The sequence below is a fragment of the Melozone crissalis genome, unplaced genomic scaffold (genome assembly GCF_028551555.1).
Source record: "Melozone crissalis strain CALT ecotype California unplaced genomic scaffold, PUWL_Pcris_2 ptg000027l_1, whole genome shotgun sequence".
Lineage (NCBI taxonomy): Eukaryota > Metazoa > Chordata > Aves > Passeriformes > Passerellidae > Melozone > Melozone crissalis.
In genome coordinates this window covers 27,549,385-27,571,131 of record NW_026535805.1, presented here as the reverse complement: position 1 = coordinate 27,571,131, position 21,747 = coordinate 27,549,385, and the positions used below count along the sequence as shown (strand labels likewise).

General features: G+C 36.8%; 1 protein-coding gene across 4 annotated transcripts in view; it reads right to left on the bottom strand.

The window, feature by feature from the left end:
• The window catches only part of RYR2 (ryanodine receptor 2), a 381,701-nt gene that overhangs the window by 281,941 nt on the left and 78,013 nt on the right, over window positions 1–21,747 (bottom strand). For all 4 annotated transcript variants that reach the window (XM_054280079.1, XM_054280080.1, XM_054280081.1 and 1 more), the window contains exon 2: window positions 5,553–5,672. In XM_054280079.1, coding sequence (XP_054136054.1) covers window positions 5,553–5,672 — 120 coding nt within the window. The remainder of the gene's footprint in view (window positions 1–5,552; window positions 5,673–21,747) is intronic.

The window sequence follows — 21,747 nt, the reverse complement described above, 5'->3', positions numbered from 1 at the left end:
ATAATGTCTTATTAAGCTAAACCTCAATGTATATCTCAGGCAAAACCAGATTTGATAAAAAATATTTCTTTAAGATCAGAAATAATCCATCCCTGTATGAATTTAAAACTTCAAATATCTGCTTCAACAGGAGATATAATGAAAAATGAAAATACTACGGTTTCACAGATTGGATCTATGATTATTACACTGTTTAGTCTGTGGTGACCTGCTTGATATCACAACTTTGTTTTCTTTTTAAAAACTACCTGAGTTACAGGTGACAGTACAAATATTCTATATTACTATACCTAGTACCAATGCCCACAATTTTCAGCTGATATAAAAGCCATATTTCCATTGCTGTTTTACAGCCCTGGAGATCTGACAGTGTTTTTCACAGTCCAAATGTTTCACATTCGTTTTAAATTATTTCATTTCCATCTCAATAAACATTTATGTTGGTTTCTGTGTCTAATTTATGTATGTCAAGTAGACCAAGTAATGTGCAAATATTCATAAATTCTTTCAATTTAAATTATTGAAATGACCAGTTTTAGTCAAAGTTGGCTAAATGGAGTCCTCTGAACATAAGATTACATGAGATTAAATGCCATCTTTATCTTTAAATGTGAATAATCATTTTGGCAATATGACACAAAAGCAATTTAAATGGCCCTAGAGGTGCAGTTACAAAGCCCTGACAAATTTTTTTACTTATTAGAAAAGGATGAAGTGGAAACTCATGCACAGAAATGAACCACAGCAATTACATTAAAAAAAATTCCACCAACCACCTTACTAAATGACATATTCACAGAGTGACCCAATGTAAACACAGCAAACAACACTGATCTAATTTCTGAGAACGAACCAAATTTTTAACTGCTCAAAAAGTATCTGCTTGCATCCACATGTTAATAGACACCACATGCTTTTTTATCTATTTGGATTTACACAATCAAAAACTGTGCACAATGCAGATACTGTTTCTCAGCTGTCAGAGAGAATTTCAGACTCAGTCTCTCTGGAGACAGATTATTTGTCTTGGCCACTGAGAATACGTTTGCTGTAAAAGACAAAGAAAGAAGGCAACCCTTGCCTTCAGATCTTACACTCTGGAAGACAAACAGAGAAAAGATTTTTTTCTCCCAGAGGCAATCAGGGTACAGGAGTTCAGGCCAATGTCCCACCATTCAGGATGACACTCTTCTCCAGACACATCCATACATAATTTGACTGCTGGCATGGAAACAGCTTGCATAAATACCTAAAGAATCATACTTCCATGTAGCCTTGTCTGTGCCAGGTATAACTGTCTCCAGTCCCCCTCCCCACATTGTCCTGTTCCCTTCAAGCATAGCCACCTGTCCAGCTCCAGCCAATTCATCTGACTAAAAAAAGGGCAAAGATAAAAATCTAATTATTTTTATTTGTCAGCACAAGAAGCAATATGTCACTCTTACCATCAGGCTTTATTTTCTACTCCCTTACACAACAGTAGCATCTAGGGGCCAACAAAAAATAGAGCATCACTGACATACTCTGGATAATGGAGTCAGAATTCCCAACCAACTGGCATACACCAAATCTGAAGAATCATTCCGCTCTGATACAGAAGAGACTCTTCAAAAGCAAAATGGAAAATAAGTTATCAAAGTCTTCCATTTGAAATACCTCCTTAACTTTACAAATAGAATTATTATCAGTTTCTGGACTCTGCTCTCAGCACTGAAACTTAGTATATGCAAAAAAGATCAAACCATAGGATCACACACTGTACTGCCTTCTTGCCTTCTTCAAAGTCAAATGAAGGGAAAAAAAACAAAAAACCACCAAAAAAAAATTGGGTGGCCTTTTTAGACCTTCAAAAACCCTCGCTATGTTATCCTCCCCTCTCTCAAGTTCAAATTACAGAGACTTCAAGAGGGAAAAAAGCCCCACACATAGTTTTTATCACTACTTTTTAATGATGTAAAGTAGGGCCATACCTCAGGGCATAATGAAATGAATATGATTTTACCACCTGCCATAAAAACAGGGAAAAAACCCAAACCCTTATGCCATTTAGAAAAGCATAACTTAGCTTTCAGTGTTCTGCTCTGCAGTCATTCACAAGGGATCAACACCACCTTTGTGACTGACCCAGAGCTGAGTATTTTTCATTCTGCACTATGGACAGGAATAGTTCTCAGAAGCTGTTAAAACACAGTTCGACCTTGTTTCCTTTTCAGCAATCCATGCATTATTTAAGTCTAAAGAAAAATTACTTCACTAGCAAGACAACATCATCTTTTAATGAACAGACTTCCTCATATGACGAATATGTTTATATAAAAAAGCATCAACTAACATTCAAATGTAAAGAAATAGATCTCACTGATCTTGAGATAAGTTAATTCATGTTTTAATAAAAAGGATGAATTTAAAAGTACAGCAAACAATGATGAAGCAAAATTACCTACAGACAGTTGCCTAAACAGAAGTTTACAGGTCTGCTGATTTTGGCTGGAGTCGAGGTAATTTTCTGCCCACTGGCAGGGGCTGTGTTTTGGATTTGTGCTGAACACAGGGTTGATAATATAAAAATGTTTTTGTTACTGCTGAGCAGGGCTTGCACAGAGCCAAGGCCTTTTCTGCTTTCTCAGTTTTACCCTTCTGATTCTCTCCCTGGTCCCACCCCTGATCCCACTGGGGGAGTGAGTGAGCACTCCATGTGGGCTTTGGCTGCTGGCTGGGGTCAAACCACGACAATGAGGCTTTTGCCTTTTTTTCCTGACAGCCATCCCTTATTTTCTTCTTCTTCTTCATGAAATAAAAATTCATGCTATATATATGACAAAACTTGCTGAAGAAATAATCACATGAGATAAGGAAAGTAAGCATTTTAAATTTTGTCTTCAGCATGTCTTCCTTGTTTTGTTCTTGCTGCTACAGCTTTTTCAATGTTAAAAATTTTTGATGGTTTATAAATCTAATATTGTTATACACTTGACACTTCCAACCGATTCTTAGAAGATCCCTTTTGAGACACATTTACTTTGAAATTGGTAGAAATTGAAATAGAAATATTTTTTCTTGAGCTCTATCTCTACAGATGAGGTAGTCATGAGTCTATCTTGGGAAAGCCTGTACGTTTTATATTCAGGACTGTCTCCTTTTAGTAAAATTACACATAATTTAGACCTGATGTCTTGTTTATCTCTTATCTTGCTCTTCAATATATGGGGTCAATTAGTGCAAGGCTGCAAATTGCTCAATGTCAAGACCTTTCTGGTCCTCAACCCCCTCCACCAACAAGCAGGCTGAGGTCACAAGGAGTTGTGAGGGGACACTGCCAGGACAGCAGACTCCAACAAACCCAAGGTATATTCCAGACCATATGACCTCATGCGCAGGAGGGGAGATGAAAAAGGAAGCAGGGAGTGATCAGAATGACAGCATTTGTCTTCACAAGCCACCATGATGCATGGTAAAGCCTTGCTTTCCTCAGGATGAACACCTGGCTGCTCATGGGAACAGGTGAGTGAACTTGTTTTACTTTGTCTATAAATCTTCTGCCTTATCTCCCAGTGTTATTGCTGTACAGAGATAAGTATTAATAGTCTGCTGTTAGCAAATTATTCTCAGATATATCTTCAATTTGACCATTACTTAAGTAGTGTGAATTATTTAGTGATCCTGGGGCAGGAAAGTGCACACAAAGAAGTTGTGCTAATAAAACACCAGCTACACCATGAGGACCCACATCCTGAAAGATACTGGAGAAAAGCACAGCATAGCAACAAGCATTCTCAAAAATGCAAGTCCAGGATGATAGCTGAAGTCTCTACTCATGTTTAGCGTATTACTGGTGCTAGGGTTTGCATCCCATCCTTGATCCCTGCGAGTAAATCAGATGCCCCACTATGATGTGTATTAAAGGGCATCACAATCCCAGTCTACCTGGAAAACAGCCTCTTAGACATGCATTTTAACAGGCTCAAGAATTCTGTTGGAACTATTTTCAAATTATCACACCTCTTTGAATATTTCCTATGTTCCTCCTTATATAATGCAACAGTAACATGCTATGGATACAGACATGAGGGATAAAAAAAAAAATTATTTACTCTTATTTATAGTCAACTTTGCTTTAAGGATTTGATAATTTTATGGCTCCCTCAGTATTTACACCTACGGATGACTTCAGATGAGTTCATCCTAGCAACTGTCAACCCTCAAAAATTAAAACACAGATGAGCTCCACGGGCTTTCTTTTGTTTGTTTTTTTTTAGCCCCAAGCTCATGAAGAATGAGCAGAATACAGATTGTTTCATAAAACAAGGAGAAAAAGCAGCATCAGCAAACAAGCATACAAAACCAATATGAAATCTACACGGTATTCCTTAAAGACAGGAATATTCAGGAGTTTTATATGGGAAGAGAGAGACTGTAGATCTAATATCCAAACCTACTCAATGATAAGAAATTCATTAAATAAATCTTTCAGGCCTCACAGGCAACTAGAACTACAACCACTTCTATCCTAGCACATTTTTATTGTTAAGAAGATTCATTTAAAACAGAGCAGCATGAATTACTTCATCAAGATCACTGCTATTATAATGAATCATTAATATCCTAGTGAAAAATTTATTATTATGAATAATGCATTCAAAATGATGAGACAGAAAATGAAGCATTACTCTGTGAAGTATCAGAGAAAATCAAAGTGATGTTATGAAAGCTGGCAAGATAACCATCATTTTTTGTTCTAAATCTTTCTAGATGTCTTTTCAGATACTTTACCTTTATTATATTTTCTTGTTGAATATTTATATTTTAACTAAAGAAAAAAATATGTTAAACAACATTCTTCCCTTTCTCTGAAAAAAATGTCCAAGTATATCCATTTCTTTGTCCACAAAACCACTTCTGCCCTCAGGAGGCCCATTTTTGTCTTCATAACATTTATTTCAGCATATATGATTGTGAAACAGAATCCATTCTTTGCAATAAACAGCACAGGTATTTTTTGAAACTATCTACTGCATATATACCAGAGTTAGAGGAGGCTTAGATAAAGTGTGCTAGATGAGGTCATTTTGATAGTTGCACTATGCTCAGATAGGGAATCAGGTCTCAAAGTAATAATCATCTCAACATAAATGACACAGAATAAAAACTTGCTACAAATATAATAATTGCTTTCTTTTCTGTAAAGTTAGAATCAGAGCAATCAACTTGTCCTTCAATTTGCAGTACACAAGTTGCTCTATGGCTTGCTGCAACTGAGTTGAGACAAGCAAAATAACAAGCATATTATCTGGGGTAGCCTTCTGCAGCTAACTATTTTTAAAGCAAACTAGTTTTAAAGTAAATTAAAATAAATTGAAAACACCACACTAGAGTCCAGCCAAAGGACAAAGGAAAAATTATTCTTTTAATGGGCATTAAATATTCCTTTTATTCTTGATAGACCTGATTTGTCCCTTCTCCCTGACAGATTTGTGTATATTACATCAAAGCAAGCAACGTTACACTGTCTTTGCTTCGTGACATGAAATGACAATTAAAACACTCAGTGGTACCTTAGAATTAGATGTGGATTCCAAAAAGCAAAGCCTGTTGCCAAATCCTTCTGCAGCAAGACACAATTTCTGTTGTTCCTTGTGAACGGTTGCGGTACACTGCAGAACCACTTCATCATCCTACCAAAAAAAAAAAGCAAAAAGAGAAATAGGGTTATGTTTCTGACCCAGTAAGACCTATGGAAGCTTTTAGAAAATCATTGTTAAATGCACAAACTGTTTTCCCTGAATGCAAGCAGAATCAAACCCCAGCATATTTTTTATTTTGAACTGTAAATGTGAAAAAATTAATTAAAATAATTCTAATAACCGCATATGTGCTTTTTCCGTTTACCTGTCCTGGTAATAAAAGTCAGAGCAGGAGTTTTATTTTAACTACACAGGAATTATTTTTTTTTTCCATAGGTCAGTCATACAATGCAAAGAAGTAGAAAAGCTTCACATCAATAAATTGATGGGTAGCATGTACATGTGAATTAACTTGTTTGTGTATATAGTGCACATATTCTAGTTAGTGCAACTTGCTTGGAAGGTTGTAAAAGAATAAGTAAACAAAAGAAGAAATATTCTTCCTATCTTCAGAATAATTTTGTACATATAGTTTACAAATTAGTGTTTTTTGCAGTAAGTTGAAAAGCATATTCTTGTGTAAATAAAGGATTTTACTTCCAAAAAGCTAGTGCCTACTCACTGCTGCTCCTTGTAAAAGCTGTGGAGAGAACTACCCACAGTTTCTTAACAGAAGGAGGTGTGGTGACTTGCTGAGACTTTTGCAGGCAAGGAAGACTGTGATAGAAGATAATAAAAGTATGATGACTAAGCAGAGTGCTGAAGCTTATCACAGAAAGTACTAACACTGTCTTATACTGAGTTTAATAGACTTTATGAACTTTCCAATTAAGTGCTCTGTGCTTATCCTAATGTGCAAGCGTATAAAGACAGACAGAAAATACTCAGAATTAAAAGGGAAAAGAAGTTATTAGGACAGCTGTCCCATAGCTCTGCTCAGTACTTCAGAGAAAGGAGGGTCCAGGAGGAAGCAATGATATCTTGCACACAGCAAGGCAAACAGTGTGTTCCTTAGTCCTTAATATGTATTAACTAAAATTTTACAGGACTAATTCCGTGTAGTAATAGTTCAAGATTTTATCAACAAGCCCTAAAAAGCAGAGGTAGACCCTTATTTAAATCACAGTTCTTCTAAGTAACACAATCAGCAGCTTAAGAATCTCTATAGAAATATGGTTCCAGTTAAAGAAAGAAAATTTTGTTGCAATGAGCCTATTTTATAGCAAAGATTTTCTGGTTTAGAATAGAAAAAATAGCATCTCCCTATGCATTCTGCCAATTCATTAATGAGTTTCCAATAATAAATTTCAAATGAATGACTACGAAGAGTCCATATTGAACACTGTAAATAAAATTCAATAAATAAAACAATAAAGCTACAGGATGAAGCATGCAACTGGAAGCAGAACAGGCTGAGACTTCAAAAATGCAGGCATTAAAGCAGGAATGTTTACCAAAGGAGTTGTTCTTACAGGCAGTTTGCTACAGAGGGACATTCAGAAAAGTTCATCAAATTAAATGAACGCCTGAATTTAAATTGAACTGAATAATTTGGAGCCACTCATCCTAAATTAAGCCAGTTTTTCATTTGTTCCATTCACTTCACTCAAATAATTTAACTAGACTAAATTAAATTGTATCTCAATCTGAAACGAACAGGAGCTTACAAAGGGTTTAATCGGACGCTCAAAAAAATTAACATCTGTTACCCTTTTTAAATTGTCCCCATATGTAAAAGGTAAGTACAGGTAAAGCAATTTTCCTTGTATACCAGCAAAAGTGCCCATGCTGCAATCCACAGTCAACTGCAGAGGTGAAAAGCAATAACTGCTTCCAGTCAGGCATTGAATCCGAACAATGCAACACATGCATACATTACTGGTGAAGCTCACAACGTAAAATCACAGCTAACAAAGAAAAATCCCTGAAGGCCAATATCAAGGATGGAAAAGACCACACATACAGACCTAACAGCTTTGTTGTGTTCTCTTTGTAAAAGTAACATCATCTATTAAAATCCAGAGCATCTGGGGGGAAAAGCAAGTGGTTGGTTGTGTATATTTTTTAAAGTGCTAAATTACTATTTCCTAATCTTAATTACATTTGATTCAAATAAAGTTTCCTTTCAGGTTAAAAATAGTGGTGTTAGATTGAAGTTATATAAATACACTCTCCTTCATCTTTCTCTTCCTAGCCCTTCTTCCTGAAGTAACCACCCCAGCAGAATCAAAATTTCAGAAACCCTGTCACCATTGTCCTAGAATTGTCCCCACAAAGCATGACTAAAGAAGATTCGAACATAGTACCTCCACAGCCAGAAGCAAACAACATAATAAGGCTACTTTCTACTGAAATGAACCACTAATTTTGTTTTGTATTGCCCCATTTTCTACCATTGTAAACTAGGTTTTTAGAGAACATCTGAAAAGTGTTTGACATACCCCATCTACAAAAATTACTGCACGCTGACAGCAGCAAAATGTAAGTTGGTTTGGGGCAAGTCCCTGACATACTTAATTTTAGTTTATGATCTAATGTATCATACCCTTCCCTGTAAATCAATTAAGCTCAATTACCAGGCATGCATATCTAATGCAGATGCTGACTGCCAGTGGATTAAGAACAGGAATACAGCAAATGCTAAATTTCTTGACACACAAACTTACTTGATACATTTTGCAAACATTTTCCTCTTCCTTCTCTGCACAGTGTATGGCATACACAGATTATTTTGTTACATACTTGGCAAACAAAAAAAGACATTTTATTAATAAACGCTTACAAGTTAATGAAAGTCAATGACTCTCCCATACCATTTTCCAAAGTTTGTTTCTGGGTTGGTAGGACATGGTCATGAAAACAAATCAATTTCAATTCTGTTATATTTTCTTTGTTTTCTGTGGAGATGTTCACAATAAATGTTCTCTTAATTCAGGCCTCAGAGTCACAGTGTTGTGGAACTTACTGTTCTAGTCCAGGTGGTGTTGGAACAACTGGCACAGAAGGTTAAGAAAGATGCGATGCCATTGTCAGATCACGTGAAAGGTAATTACGGATAATGAGTGTCACACGCACACAGAGCTCTAGGTTACTTTGCATTTCTGTGCCCATCATTATAGAATTGTCTAATATAGGCTCCACATTAGATTCAGTCTTCCAATACTTACTGACTATGGTTCAGAAGATTTCCTATAGATATTCAACTTGATTGTGTTGCAGAATTATTTTAAGATACATAATTCCATTACATTTCTTTAAAGCAGACTGGTAAGTGGGTAAGCATCTCAGCAGTGTTTTTCTAAACCTGTTTCCAAGTCAGCAAATGATAAGCAGTTTCAGTATCAATAGAGTTAAAAATGCAATATTTCCTTTTCTTAAGTCACACCACCAAAGAGACCTTCACAGGAGGTCTCTTTGTTCTTGCACAAAGAACACTACAAAATGCATCATACCAAATGTCTATTAAAGAAAAATATCTTTCAGATATTTTTACATCTTGAATTATGAGATGTCTCAAACTGCTTCATTCCTTCCTATTATCTTCTGATATTAGATCATCATCACTTTTCCTGTCAGGTCAACATAATTTATAGTTCAAAGGGCTGTAACCGTAGCCTTCAAAAGTTAAGCAAATACATCAACTCTCTTCATATATGATTGAAATTCAGGGTAGAAGAGGCAGCGCAAAGTTCCTGATCATAATGCTGGTGCCTTTTAAACACATCTGAGAACATTATTTAATATCCCAGTAAACTAAACAGACAAAGATCTGAGAGTTCAAGAAATCAACTTCAAGCACAGGTGTTTAATGCTAAAATGTAATCACTTGTACAAACTTTTTATCCATATGGAATATAAACTCTTGGACGGAGTGTTTCAAGACATGTAGAAGTCTGTGCATGTCTGTGCATAGCTGTACTGACAATATGAAGTGCATAGCCAAAAGAACAAAACCTAGTCTTTTGTAATACAGTTACAGGTCTTTGTAACAGATCAAGATAACATACTTTGATAAAAAATAGCATGTCTCAATAATTTTGAAATAAATTAGTTTAGTATATACTTAATTTCATTAAAATGCAAATAAAAATCAGTATCTATATGAACTTCAAATTTATTTTAAAGTTGATATTCAAAACAACCACAACAGATAAAGATTATACAAAGTTTCTCATAGTCTTGAAAAAGCTTCAGTACAGCTTGGAAGAAAGAGCAGTAGCACAAACCCAAAATCCCTGCAGTCTTTTCCACTGACAGGTATTTTTACTGCTCTTGTTTTGCTGATTAACCATCACTTTGGTAAACATCTGCCTGTTTCCTCCATGGAAATTTGAAATGTTACTATTTCCATCCCAATTCCCTATCATCATAGCAGCTTTCACTAATAAGTCCAAAGACACTGCTTTGTCTTCTATTTTTCATGGGTGTGGATACTCAAAGAAGAGGCATCTAGAGAGCAAGGGAAAGTAGGTCCCAAAAACCACACAAATTCTGTGCACACAATTATCAAATATACAAGGAAATGTCAGTCCCTACAACAACAATGGAGCACAGTGCCAGGTGTATTACATTTACGGCATCTAAGTGTGAATCTAACTTGGGAAGCTGTCCATTTAGTTTAGATACTTTAATGAATGATTCTTCTATCCATTCTCATTCATCCTTAAGTTCACAATCTGAGATGCTTCATGACAGTAAGGAATTCAGAAGAGCAGTAATTAATCTCCATCCCAAAGATATGGATGTGAGGAGCAAAGAGGATACTATCTAGCTACAATAACAGAGCATGCCTACAGGAAGACAGAACTGGCACTCACACTGCCCAGCTGGCTGATAACCTGAGCCAAAAAGGCATTCTCCCCCCCAGGTTTGAGGACTGAAGCACCATCTCTATGAAGACAGGACTGGAAAGTTGAGCCTGTTCAGCCTGAAGAAGAGAAGTTGTGTGGAGACCTTGTGGCAACCTTCCAACATCTCTATGTAGATATGTTTTTGTCATACTGTTCACACATATATTCATGCATATATTTCCTTTTAATAGTCTTACTGTGTCCTATTAAACCCTGAAAATTGTCATCTCCCATGTAAAGTCAGTTTTGACTAATCCTTAACCTTCTCAATGTAGTTCTATTAAAGAACAAGTGTCTGGCAATTCCCACAGGTGGGCACATCTACAGTGCAATAGCTGTTAGTACCTCCTCAACATGGATGCATCTGGGATGTAGAGGGAGAAGTACTTGCTGTGGCATTTTCCTGGAAACCTGAAACTTGTTGGTTTGTTTGATTGGGTTTTTTTAAAATACCACATTCATCATGTTTGATTTTATTTTATTTTTATTCTGCACATTGTAGTCCTTTAAGCTTTTAATCATTTCACATACTTCTATAACTTCTGAATTCATTCATATCTGGTAATGGTTTAGTGGGGAGTTAAAAGATTGAATAATTTTTTTTTCTCCATTCTATGGGAATGCAAAATACATTTTCTTACAGTATGTCATTCTCCTATTTTACAAACTATCCCATGACTACCTCTAAGTGTTTTACTTTATCCATGCAAGAAAAGTAGAGTATTGGAGCCTCTACTCTTGCTACAATCCTCTGCAGAAAAGGGCAAACACAAATAAAGTAGCAATATACACAAGTAATACATTTATTTAGAAACACTGTATGCTCCAGCCTGAGGTGCTTAAACTCATCACATCATGACTATGATGTGTGTGTTTCCCTTCCATTTCATGACAAAAATAGGCAATCTTTTCCAAGTATTTTTCTTGATTTTAGATTTTATACTTTATATTTTACTTCTTTGCAGAGAATGCAACAAATAACACAAGTTATTACTAACCTAAATAAATTTCTGTGCTCTTCACAATCTGATTGTACATAATTACCTGTCAAAGATATAATGCTGACTCTGTGTTTCTGCGTCCTGACAATACATCAGTTCTGTACAGAGAACAGAGAGTGTCACATTTACAAAATTCAACATCCAAAGATTAAACTTTTTAAGTTATGCTTGTACATTCAAATTCCTACTGTTGTTTTTTATGACAAATACTGCAGTTAGTGGAAGGTTTCCTCAACTTCCATATGCTATAAATCAGGATCTCAGGGCAGACTTTATTTCAGTATCTCAATTTTTAATAGGTCACAGAGGCAGAGTTCTGCTTCACTGCATCCAATTTACTGTTCAGGTGTGCAACTGAACGGTGCAATGGGAATAGGTGCCACATATACTTTAATCTATTTTGTAGATTTACAAATAGAAGTTTAGCCAGTACAAATTGCTTTCTGCCTAGGGAAACTGTAGAATACTTCTTGACTTACAAACTTCACCTCAACTTCCCGTTGTCTTGTTGGGATAAACACTAGATTACAGAGTAGAATAAAAGGTTTCAAAGACCTACGGGCCATCAAGCACAAGACTTACAATTGCAGACAACCATATGCTATATGCTAACAGGAAAATAGGGTCCACAAATCAATCCCCTAAGACGATCCTAGACATCTCACCAGCAAAAAAAAAAAAAAAATCTGAGTAACATACACAACACACTTTGAGTCTTGACTGAAGTCCTACTGGTTGCCCCAGAGCTTTTCCTTCTGTGATTTAGAAGGTAAAAAGCTACAACAGAGAAGTCAAGTAACAAGTTAAGATGGTGTTTTTCCTTCTCCGAGTCCCTGCAGACAACAAACAGAAACCAAGATTTATGAAACACCACGTACATAACATGCAAGAACCGTGATCTGCAGAGATTAAATAGCTTTTCAACAACTTTACAGAGGACAGCAACAGAACATTCAGAGAGTAGCATTACTGTTAATTCTATTCTTGGCTAATCAGCCAGTCAAACTACCAAATTTTAAATACCACTTTAGGACAATAAAGCTTCTGGCAGCTGAACAGAAAGACTGTGACAGAAGTTAGAAAAGGTCACAAACTTCTGATGACTCTATCTGAGCCTGAACCACAACTACACTATCTCCTTGGTTGCAGATCACCATTGCAATAGTGCATTTTGACTCTTCATTTTGCATAAGGGAAGGACAGAGAGCAAAAAAACTAATGATACCTACAGAAAAAAAAAAAAAAGGAAAAATTCAGGAATACTGCTGGGATGAAGTCTGCTTAGGTGGTGGGAAAACTTGGCAACACTGGTATTTTTGTCACTAAAACATGGAAGAGGGGACAGGTTAAACTGGTTCTTAATGAATTGAAGAAATAAGCATTAGACAGTTGGGGAAAAGTTTTCAGAAAATAAAGCATTTTTATAGACCTGTTTAGAAGCCTAATCATTACAAGACTGCAAAAACTGCACAAGAAAACGTTTTTCAGGATGATTTATGCATAGCTGAACTTGTCTTAGGATGAGAAGAGGAGATGACGTTTCTGGTCATGCAATTCTAAATGGTCTGAACATGTTTAATTGTACATGTGTTAGTTTTATCCTGTAGGAGGAGTAATTTCCTAAGAATTCAACCTTATTCCAATGGAATCCTCCTTGGAGAAAGAAAACCCCAGGCAGAACAGATGGAATTCCAAAGGACCAAATTAGCTAGTATTTCTCAATACAGGACTATGAAGCTGGCTGCTAGTACAATAACCATGTTACCTCCTCCTCCTTCCCCAAAAAGTTCTAACTTAGTCATCAAAACAATATGCAACATTACAGCAATGTCATAGCAATCTGCAGGACTAAGGACACATGGCAGAAAAAAAAATAAAAAAGGAAAACCAAATCTGAAGAAAATAGCCCACGTTGAGTCACATAGATTCCTATTCTGTACTTGTCAGAAAAAGTCTTCACTAAAGAACAATGACACAAAGAGCTTGTCTGAAAGCAAATACTAAATACAAGGGAAAAAAACTTGTTACACATCACATAGACAGTGTGATGCTATATGGCAAAGCAGAGTTTATCTGGGAGCTGTGCTTCAACACTGCAGAGTGTCTCAGACACAGTGGCCATCCCAGTCTGTGCATTCCACAGCCAATCAAGGGAAATGAAAGGCATGATCAGAAAGCAATGAACAAACAATGCACAGCTCCAGCACAACCAGGTAACAATGCACCTTGTGTGCTCTGAGAGGTGCTCCATGGAGAAACAAGCATAGCACTGGCTTTGGTCTGGCTGGGCACTGCTGTGGCGGTGTAGGTGATTGTAAGCTTCAGCAGCACATGCTAGCCAGACACCTTCTCAAGCAAACTACTTACTAGTGATAGCAACATGCACATAACACTGAAAGCAGATGTTCTATATACACATAATCCAAATGCTTCCTCTCCAGTTCTTTTTGCCACCGAGTCATCATGAAATAGTGTCAAATTTCGTTTCAGCATTCATGTGCATGTACTAGCATGCTCTTGATTGACTTTTACCATGTCTGCTAATGATCATATTCCCAAATTAGATGGTTCATTTTATTATTTCTCACCTTCTGTGGCCCTACAGTGTTAAAAAAAATGCCAAGTTCAGCTGTCAATGTCTAATAATATATTTGTTTATTACCATACTTAGCAATGGCTAACTCTGCATCTGACAAAGTTGACAGAGTGGTGGAAAACATCTGCAATGAAGTGTAGCTACTAAATTAAACACAAACATCTGGTGAGCTGATTTCAGCTTCTTAACAGCCTCAGTACTTCAAATTTATCTCTGATGTAGTTCACCTATTTTAGGAATTTGGTAAGAATCTATTGTGTTACACCCTCACTCACTAGTTCCCGGCTATGCCTCTTCTGCACTCAAAGGTGTGATAACAGCATGGGAAGTCTCCATGCTATATTTGATTTTGCTGGTGTGAATAACAGTAGCAGTAAAGACAGAGGTGAGAGCATGCTAGAAAAGGTGTCCATAATATTCTGCAGGCAAATACAAGATTATCTCTATTATCTGAGTCAGTTAGGAAGGTAGAAAACTGACTTTAACAAATATCAAGGACTTAATAACCCCACAGCACTCAATAGCTAATAAATCCTCAGTCTCACCAGTATCTGAAAATGCTGTATCTGAAAATAATCACTGAAGCGTTTTCATTTTACAACACTTTTCTGAGAAATACCTCATTAATCTCAGCTGAAAAACAGAGGTACTTGTTAAAGTAAATAATTTGTTCAAGGTCATAAAATACTGAGACTCAAACTGAACAAACACACTTTTTTTCCCCTGCATATTCCTATTAATGAGTTCCAGAACAAGAAGGCTCTAGGAATACACCTTTCATGAACCAGGTCCTCTCATTCCAATTCAGACTCTGAAAATTTCCCCTCAACACCATCCCTTTCATTCAAGAATACATGAGAAAAGGTTTATAAGCCCCCAGTTTTGGATCTCGTGAGCAGTCTCAGGTGGCTAAGTCTGTAATACGACCATCTGCTTGAGTCTGCACATTCCATCCTAGTTCACTTTCTCTTCCCTTCATCTTTTATCGGCAGTATTTCTTGAATTGTTCCAATTCAGTGCTCTGACAAACAGACATTTTTCAGCAGCCCAATCAATCATGCAACTTTCCCCTCCAACTCCCAAAAACTCACCTATCACTCTGTTTATTTTTGAAGCAGGGGGAAAGATTCATTCCCAGCTTCATCTGTTTCAGCCATGTAACCCTCTGTCAATATTTTCCCTGCTTTCATTCTGAAACTGCTGTAATTTATGAGATTTCCCCTTTTGCTCCACACATTTACTGCAAGATACTTCATTTCCATGAGAAGTCTATCACCTTTCTAAATTCTTCTTAGACCAAATCCATTTTTAAAAATTCTCTCAGACTACAGTTCACAACTTCTCCCCTGAGTATCTTTGATTTATGACCTATTCTTTCCTGTAGACCATTAATAAAATCATTAAGATGAGATGTCGTACCCTCCCATGAACATGTTGAAAAGAGCTATTGCCAATATTCCATCTCTACCCAGCTTAAAATGCCACCAAGGGCTATCGTGTAGCTGGAGCTGAACCATATTATGAAACCCCAAGCAATCATTACACTGAAAACCCAGTTCCTAGACACCCTACCCTATATAATCAAGTGCAAAAGAGATTTTCATTTTCTCATTAAAGATATTGGTTGTACCTTCAAAAAAGGGACCAATATCCATTGTCTACAAAGAGAGCTGCTGTTCAACATTTATCTCTTCTTAACCTGTCCCAATGTACCTATTTCGCAAAACACCAATGTACAAAATAAAAACTGCATCAGTCTTAAAACACAACACTATAAACTTTATATCTAAGAAACTATAACACCTAGATACCAGGAAACAAATGTCTTTTGTAGGAACAGTGCAGCTGACAGGAAGAACACTAAATTGACAGCAGTGGCAGATGAATTTCATTCCCAGATCTCCCACCAAACTTCTCATTTGTCAAGTTACTCCCCTGTGCTTAAGACCTTTTTCCCAACTTATTGGTTGTGTTTAGCCTTTAAAAAAGGACTCCAAAGAAAAAGCCTCCATAAGTGCAGTGCTAGGAAAGTATATACAACACAATAAAGCAGCTGGAAGTCTGCTTGGTGGCCTTACCTGCAGCGCCCTGGGACCAGGCAACAATGAATAAGTCAGATGCTTGGTTCCAAGGCTGCCTGTGGCCTGCAGCTGAGATATTTTTCTTGTTTAGCACAATTATCATCAGGTTTGAACAGGACTCACATTTTGAAAAATCATACTATTGAAGTCTTACTACTCTTCTCAACAAGTAAAGATGGTGAAAAGAGGTAGCAGGATAAATGTGGACTGATATATTGAAACAGCAGTGATTAGTGATTTTGACTACATCCAGTGATTCAAGTCAGAGCTACATAAAGCAGGAGACCACCATCCTCCTCTGAGTATGGAACTCTTTTCATAAATTAAATTTTTAATTTCTTATCCAACTATCCCTGAAAATAATCCATGGCATTTGCCTCTGAATTTCCAGATAGCTCATAAAAAATTCTTCTTCTCAGGTGTATACTCTGTTATTCCCTGATTTTTTAACCCTACCACTTTAAAACTTCAGTTTTAAAAGCCCCACTGATATTTCCTCTACCTCAGTTCTAATGATGCACACACAACTGACCACACTAAGCAGCTGGAAAAAAAGGAAAAGTGTTGGCCTTTCCACACACCCGAGGTTGTCACTACAAGAAAGACATAATGCCAAACAGAGGCAGCCTGATCTTGATCTCATTTAGAAATAAATATATACCTAAGATATTACAATTTAGATGTATATCTTGTGACAAAAATAAAACAATTTTTGTTTCAGGGGAAGGATGTTCTACCCATAATACCAGGTGGCAATCCAGGCAGCAGCACTGGGATAGCCAAGGATGTGAAGCCTGCTAGGCAAGGTTGAGAGGGCCCTTTTTTTATTGTCAGGCATTTTACATCCTAGTAATGGTACTCAGCTTTACAAGGAAAGTGTTACCAGGAAAATATTCTTCCAGCCAGGAACCTCAGACCATATTGACAGTTCTTGTTAACTTTACCCCAGCTTTGAATCACAGTAGTTAGGCTGTATTTATTTTATAACTTTAATCAAATTACATTACAAACCACACCACTGGAGCCCCAGTGGAGTTTTTAGTGAACTCCGCTTCAAGAAAGATGTTCTGGACAAGAGTAATTGAGCATTTTGTTGAACTTGCCAGCTCTACTTTTACCACACTTTTATGATAACGGAAAACTTGAAAAAAAAAATTGTTTTTAAAATTATATTTCATATCAATGCAATATAATCCATAAAATTGTCCTGATATGTCCCAGGAAAAATATAATTAAGTAAAAACTCTGTTTTATTTGAGACATCATGACATACCATGAGCACAGACCTTACCTGGCAAGAGCTCTCCCCAGAGGCAGTTTCTAAACCACTTATGACCCATTTACTCTGTATACTGTTTTTAAAAGTGCATAAGAGCTGTAAAGTGACAGAACTTTTTCCTAATAGCAGTAGGGAAGACGATACATGGTAGCAACAAGATGTAACAGGCAAGGTGTGAAAATAATCCCAAAATATTTTGACAGGAGCCAAGTGCTCTAGATGGCCTCTGGGCTTGCTGTTTCTGACATTAATAGGCTACTTCTTAGCAACTCCTGAAATGCTGTGAAATAGGGGATGAGGAGGCAGATCTATGGCATCCTGAAATGACACATCTCCAGCATCAACACCTTGAAAATTGAAACACCTGAACAGGTCTTATCTGCAGCATTCCCTCCTCAAACAGAATATATTTTCTATTTTACACCGAAGCTGACAGGCAGGGTCTGCCAAAGGTCAGATTTCTGTGGCAGGATTTAGGTCCAGATCATCCAGCAGCCATATAGCCATGGGTTTTAGTGAGCAGAGGATATAGCTCTGTACTCTACCAATTGCTGCAACTTGCTACCCTTAGATCAGTACTGGAGAACATAGAAGGCCTCCTCCAGAGAAGGATATGCTGTTTATCTTGTAGCAATTGCATTGCCATTCCATTTCCATTTTTTGTTACAGAATGAAAAGTAATTTTTGTTTTCAAAGACTGAAAGATTCAGGGCAATAGTAGCATAGGATTGACAATTTCTGCAGAAGAAATGAAAGCACCCTGAGGTAGAAGACTTGGTTATTAAAGACTCTGTGAAGGTATTAACAGAATAGTAAGCAGATCCCCATGCATTCTGTGCTGATCCTGCCTTTTGAAATAGTAAAAGGAAGTAATAGTAAAATTTCTTTTAGGAAACCCTAAAAAAAATTAGGGTTTCCTAAAAGAATTTTTCTTTACTCCAGTTTTCAGGGTACTCAGTTGTTTAATCATTTATCTTGAGTCCTTCACAGTCTTCCTGTGGAGTGGAACAATTCATGGAAAAGCTGCAAGATTGAACTAACACACTGTATACTGCTAACTTAGAAACATTAAGGAATTTTCAGGCACACAGGAAAATGGCTTTCTATCACCACGTTCTCGAGCCAGCAGGTAACTCCTCACAGATTTTAATCAGCTGCAGTGACAGAAGGCTGCAGTGAACTGTGAGTCCCAAAAATATGTTATTAAGCAGGTGCAAAAATACCTTTCAGGCTTGTGTACATGTTGCAATGTAACATTCAGAGACAGCTCGATTTTATTTCCTGTTTATTCCCTTGAACAAACTCACCAGCTATTGTACGTGAGCCAGTGAAATGGAAAATTATCACCAAGAATATTGAAACAGCATGAGTATGTTTCAGCTACTTCAACTCTTTCAAATGCTTCAACACACAAAATTATGAACAAGGACAAACTTAAACCTATAAATCATAAACTTATATTTGTATATTCATGTTTTGTTCTTTCATACATAAAAAGATATATTTTTTTACATGACATGGGATAAATGATCTGCTTCACTCTGCTCCCAACTAGGATAAAGGGCAAAAAACACAAACATCAACAAATTCTTGCCATGTCTGTTTATACATTAGAAATAATATTTCTGTATTACATTTTTTAAAACCCTACATTTTCCCAAACAAAAAAAAAAATTAAGTAGATTAATAATAGCTAAAAAGAAAAATTCTCAAATATTGATTTCATGATCACATGCTGAATGCCATTTTTCTTAAGAATAAGAAATTCTGTCATTGCTTCCACTGTACTTTGAGAATACTGGGACAGTAAAAAGTATCATGTTATCACAGAAGCTGCATCTGAAATGCTAGAAAGCCTTCCAGAATATGTTAGAATTGCTACTAAAGACAAAAAAACATTTTTATCTCTAGTATAAGGCTCTATGTATAGCTTGTTTTCACAGGCTGCTCTTCATCAAGTACCACGCTTGCTAAAAATCACACTATTAGTTGTAAATCAGAGATGTCTGAGAAAGAGAAAAGAACATTTAACCAGGGAATGGATTTAGAATAATGGTTTAATCTGAGCCAAAGAAAATCAATGCTGGATCCTTTAATGTTGGGTAATTTTTCTCTAATTTTCTTCATATGTTACATGACTAAAGAGCTGTGCTGGAATATTTTTAAATTTTAACTCTTAATGTGAGATATGTCTAACTCACAAAATACAATGTAATAGCTCATATACTTATTACAAAGAATTTCACTTTTCATTACTACTTTTATTCCTTCATTTTAACTAATGCTTTAGCATCTATTATTAAAACAAAGACATAATCCACAATTTCATGGAAGTTTTCACATTGCCTCAAACACAGTACATACATGTAAGTTCATTTTGGGACACAATTATACTTCAATGCTTGTCCTCTAAACTCACTAACTGTAGAGTTTACTTAAACAACTTCTGAGTATTGCAGTAAAGCTATGCTGACAGTCATCTGTGTACCAAAGAGACTAAGAACCATGAGCCCTTATGTGTTTCTTTTGGCTCTTCTGAGCCCTTCTGGTTCACTGAGCCCCTGCAAACCCTTTAGACTAGGATGTACCACCCTTAAAGCACCTAAAATTCACTCAGCTCAGTCTGTTTAGCTACATCTGTCACTCACAGCTACTCAGCTTCAGCTTCTTTTGCAGCGGATGGCAGGAGATCAGTTTTCCAGAAAGCGAGACACCCTGTGAAACCAGGACTAAAGAGAGCCCTGGTGAACCACCCTCTGTGGGTATCTACTCCTCTCCTTGGACTGCCTCAATGATCAGCTCAGGCTGGGGTGACCAACACTTAGGTGTCCCAGTTTAAGTGAGGTGAATCCCAGCCTAAATGTGCTTACAGTAGCCAGTCCACTAAGAGGCAACAGGGAAACTTTTGCCTTCTGCAGAAGACTCTTGTGTTTCCAGTGAAGAGGGAAGACGAAAACTAACTCACAAGAGCTGAAGGCATCAAATGACAAGAAATTTAGACAAGCTTTGCATAACTATTGAAATTACAGCTGTATCTTAACAACAAATAGCACAGCGTGAACTGGATCTTCACATTCTTTCGTTTCCTAGTGCCCCAACCAAATCAAGTAAAGACCAAGCAAAGAATACTTGGCTTATTAAGTTCAACTTGAATCACATGCAAATCTGGATGTTCAAAAGAAACTGTCAGTCATTTATTCCATCTCTACTCACAACCCCTGAGTCCTGGGCCACAAGGTAATTTTCTCCTCAGTTCTGGTATTAACTTACAAGCACATGCAATGCAGCCTTCAGCCCCTAAACAGCTAAAGGGTGGCCACAGCCAACATGATGGCAACCTGAATAAATCCTGAGGCAACTCAGGATTTACAGGCCTCAGCTAGCACAAACTGTGAGCCAGCCAACTCTCCAGTGCTCAGTCAGCTGCTCCAAAACATTTAGATGTACCACGAAAAGCATATGAAAATTCTGTGAAGAAAGTATAAATTTTGTGAGGCTTTGGCAGTCCAGCTTCCACACAACTGGTTGTCCCAGGGTGAGGTGTGAAATTGCTGCAGTCAGGATTTAGGCATCTATGTCCAAGCTAGTGCCATTAGGAAAGAAACCAATGTCAAGGCAAAAAAAAAAAAAGCCTGAACTGAATAGCTGGCATAAGTCCTGCTATACTTCTCATGTTAGGTCAGCATTACCAGCTGTCCTCATGTCCAATTTTTATGGGCAGGCATAAGATAATAGAACTAAAGTACAGGTCAGCAATCACAAATTCTCACAGTAAGTACCACAGCAGAAAAGGATATTTAATGAAAGCTGGCAAGCCTGAGGCATGACAGAGCATGCTGGTAGGATTACAGTATACAGACCATGGAATAAGATTAAAGTATGCATATGTACATACACACACATTCACACATACACATATACCATTAGCAAATCAGTATTGCTAGCAGTTAAAACTTAAAATTCAAGATTTCTGTTTTGACTTGGCTTCCAGCTCCCAATAATTCATCTTAAGTAATGATAAGACATAAAAATTCTGTATTTTCCCCACATGCTGTCATAAATTTTAAGAATATTAATGGCTAGGTAGAGATTTTCTTGACCCCTGTTGAACAGGCCATCGATCTCAATGCTGCAGAGGTAAAAAAATATGAAAAAAAAATCTCTTTGGAAAGAAAGATATATAGACAAGGGCAGATAATTTGAACCACAAACTTTGCTTACACAAATGCAGCTTATTCTCTACTTCAATACCAACCTCCTTTTAGATTCACCCTAAAGCCCACATTTACTATTGAACTAGAAAAATGGTGAAAATTAAA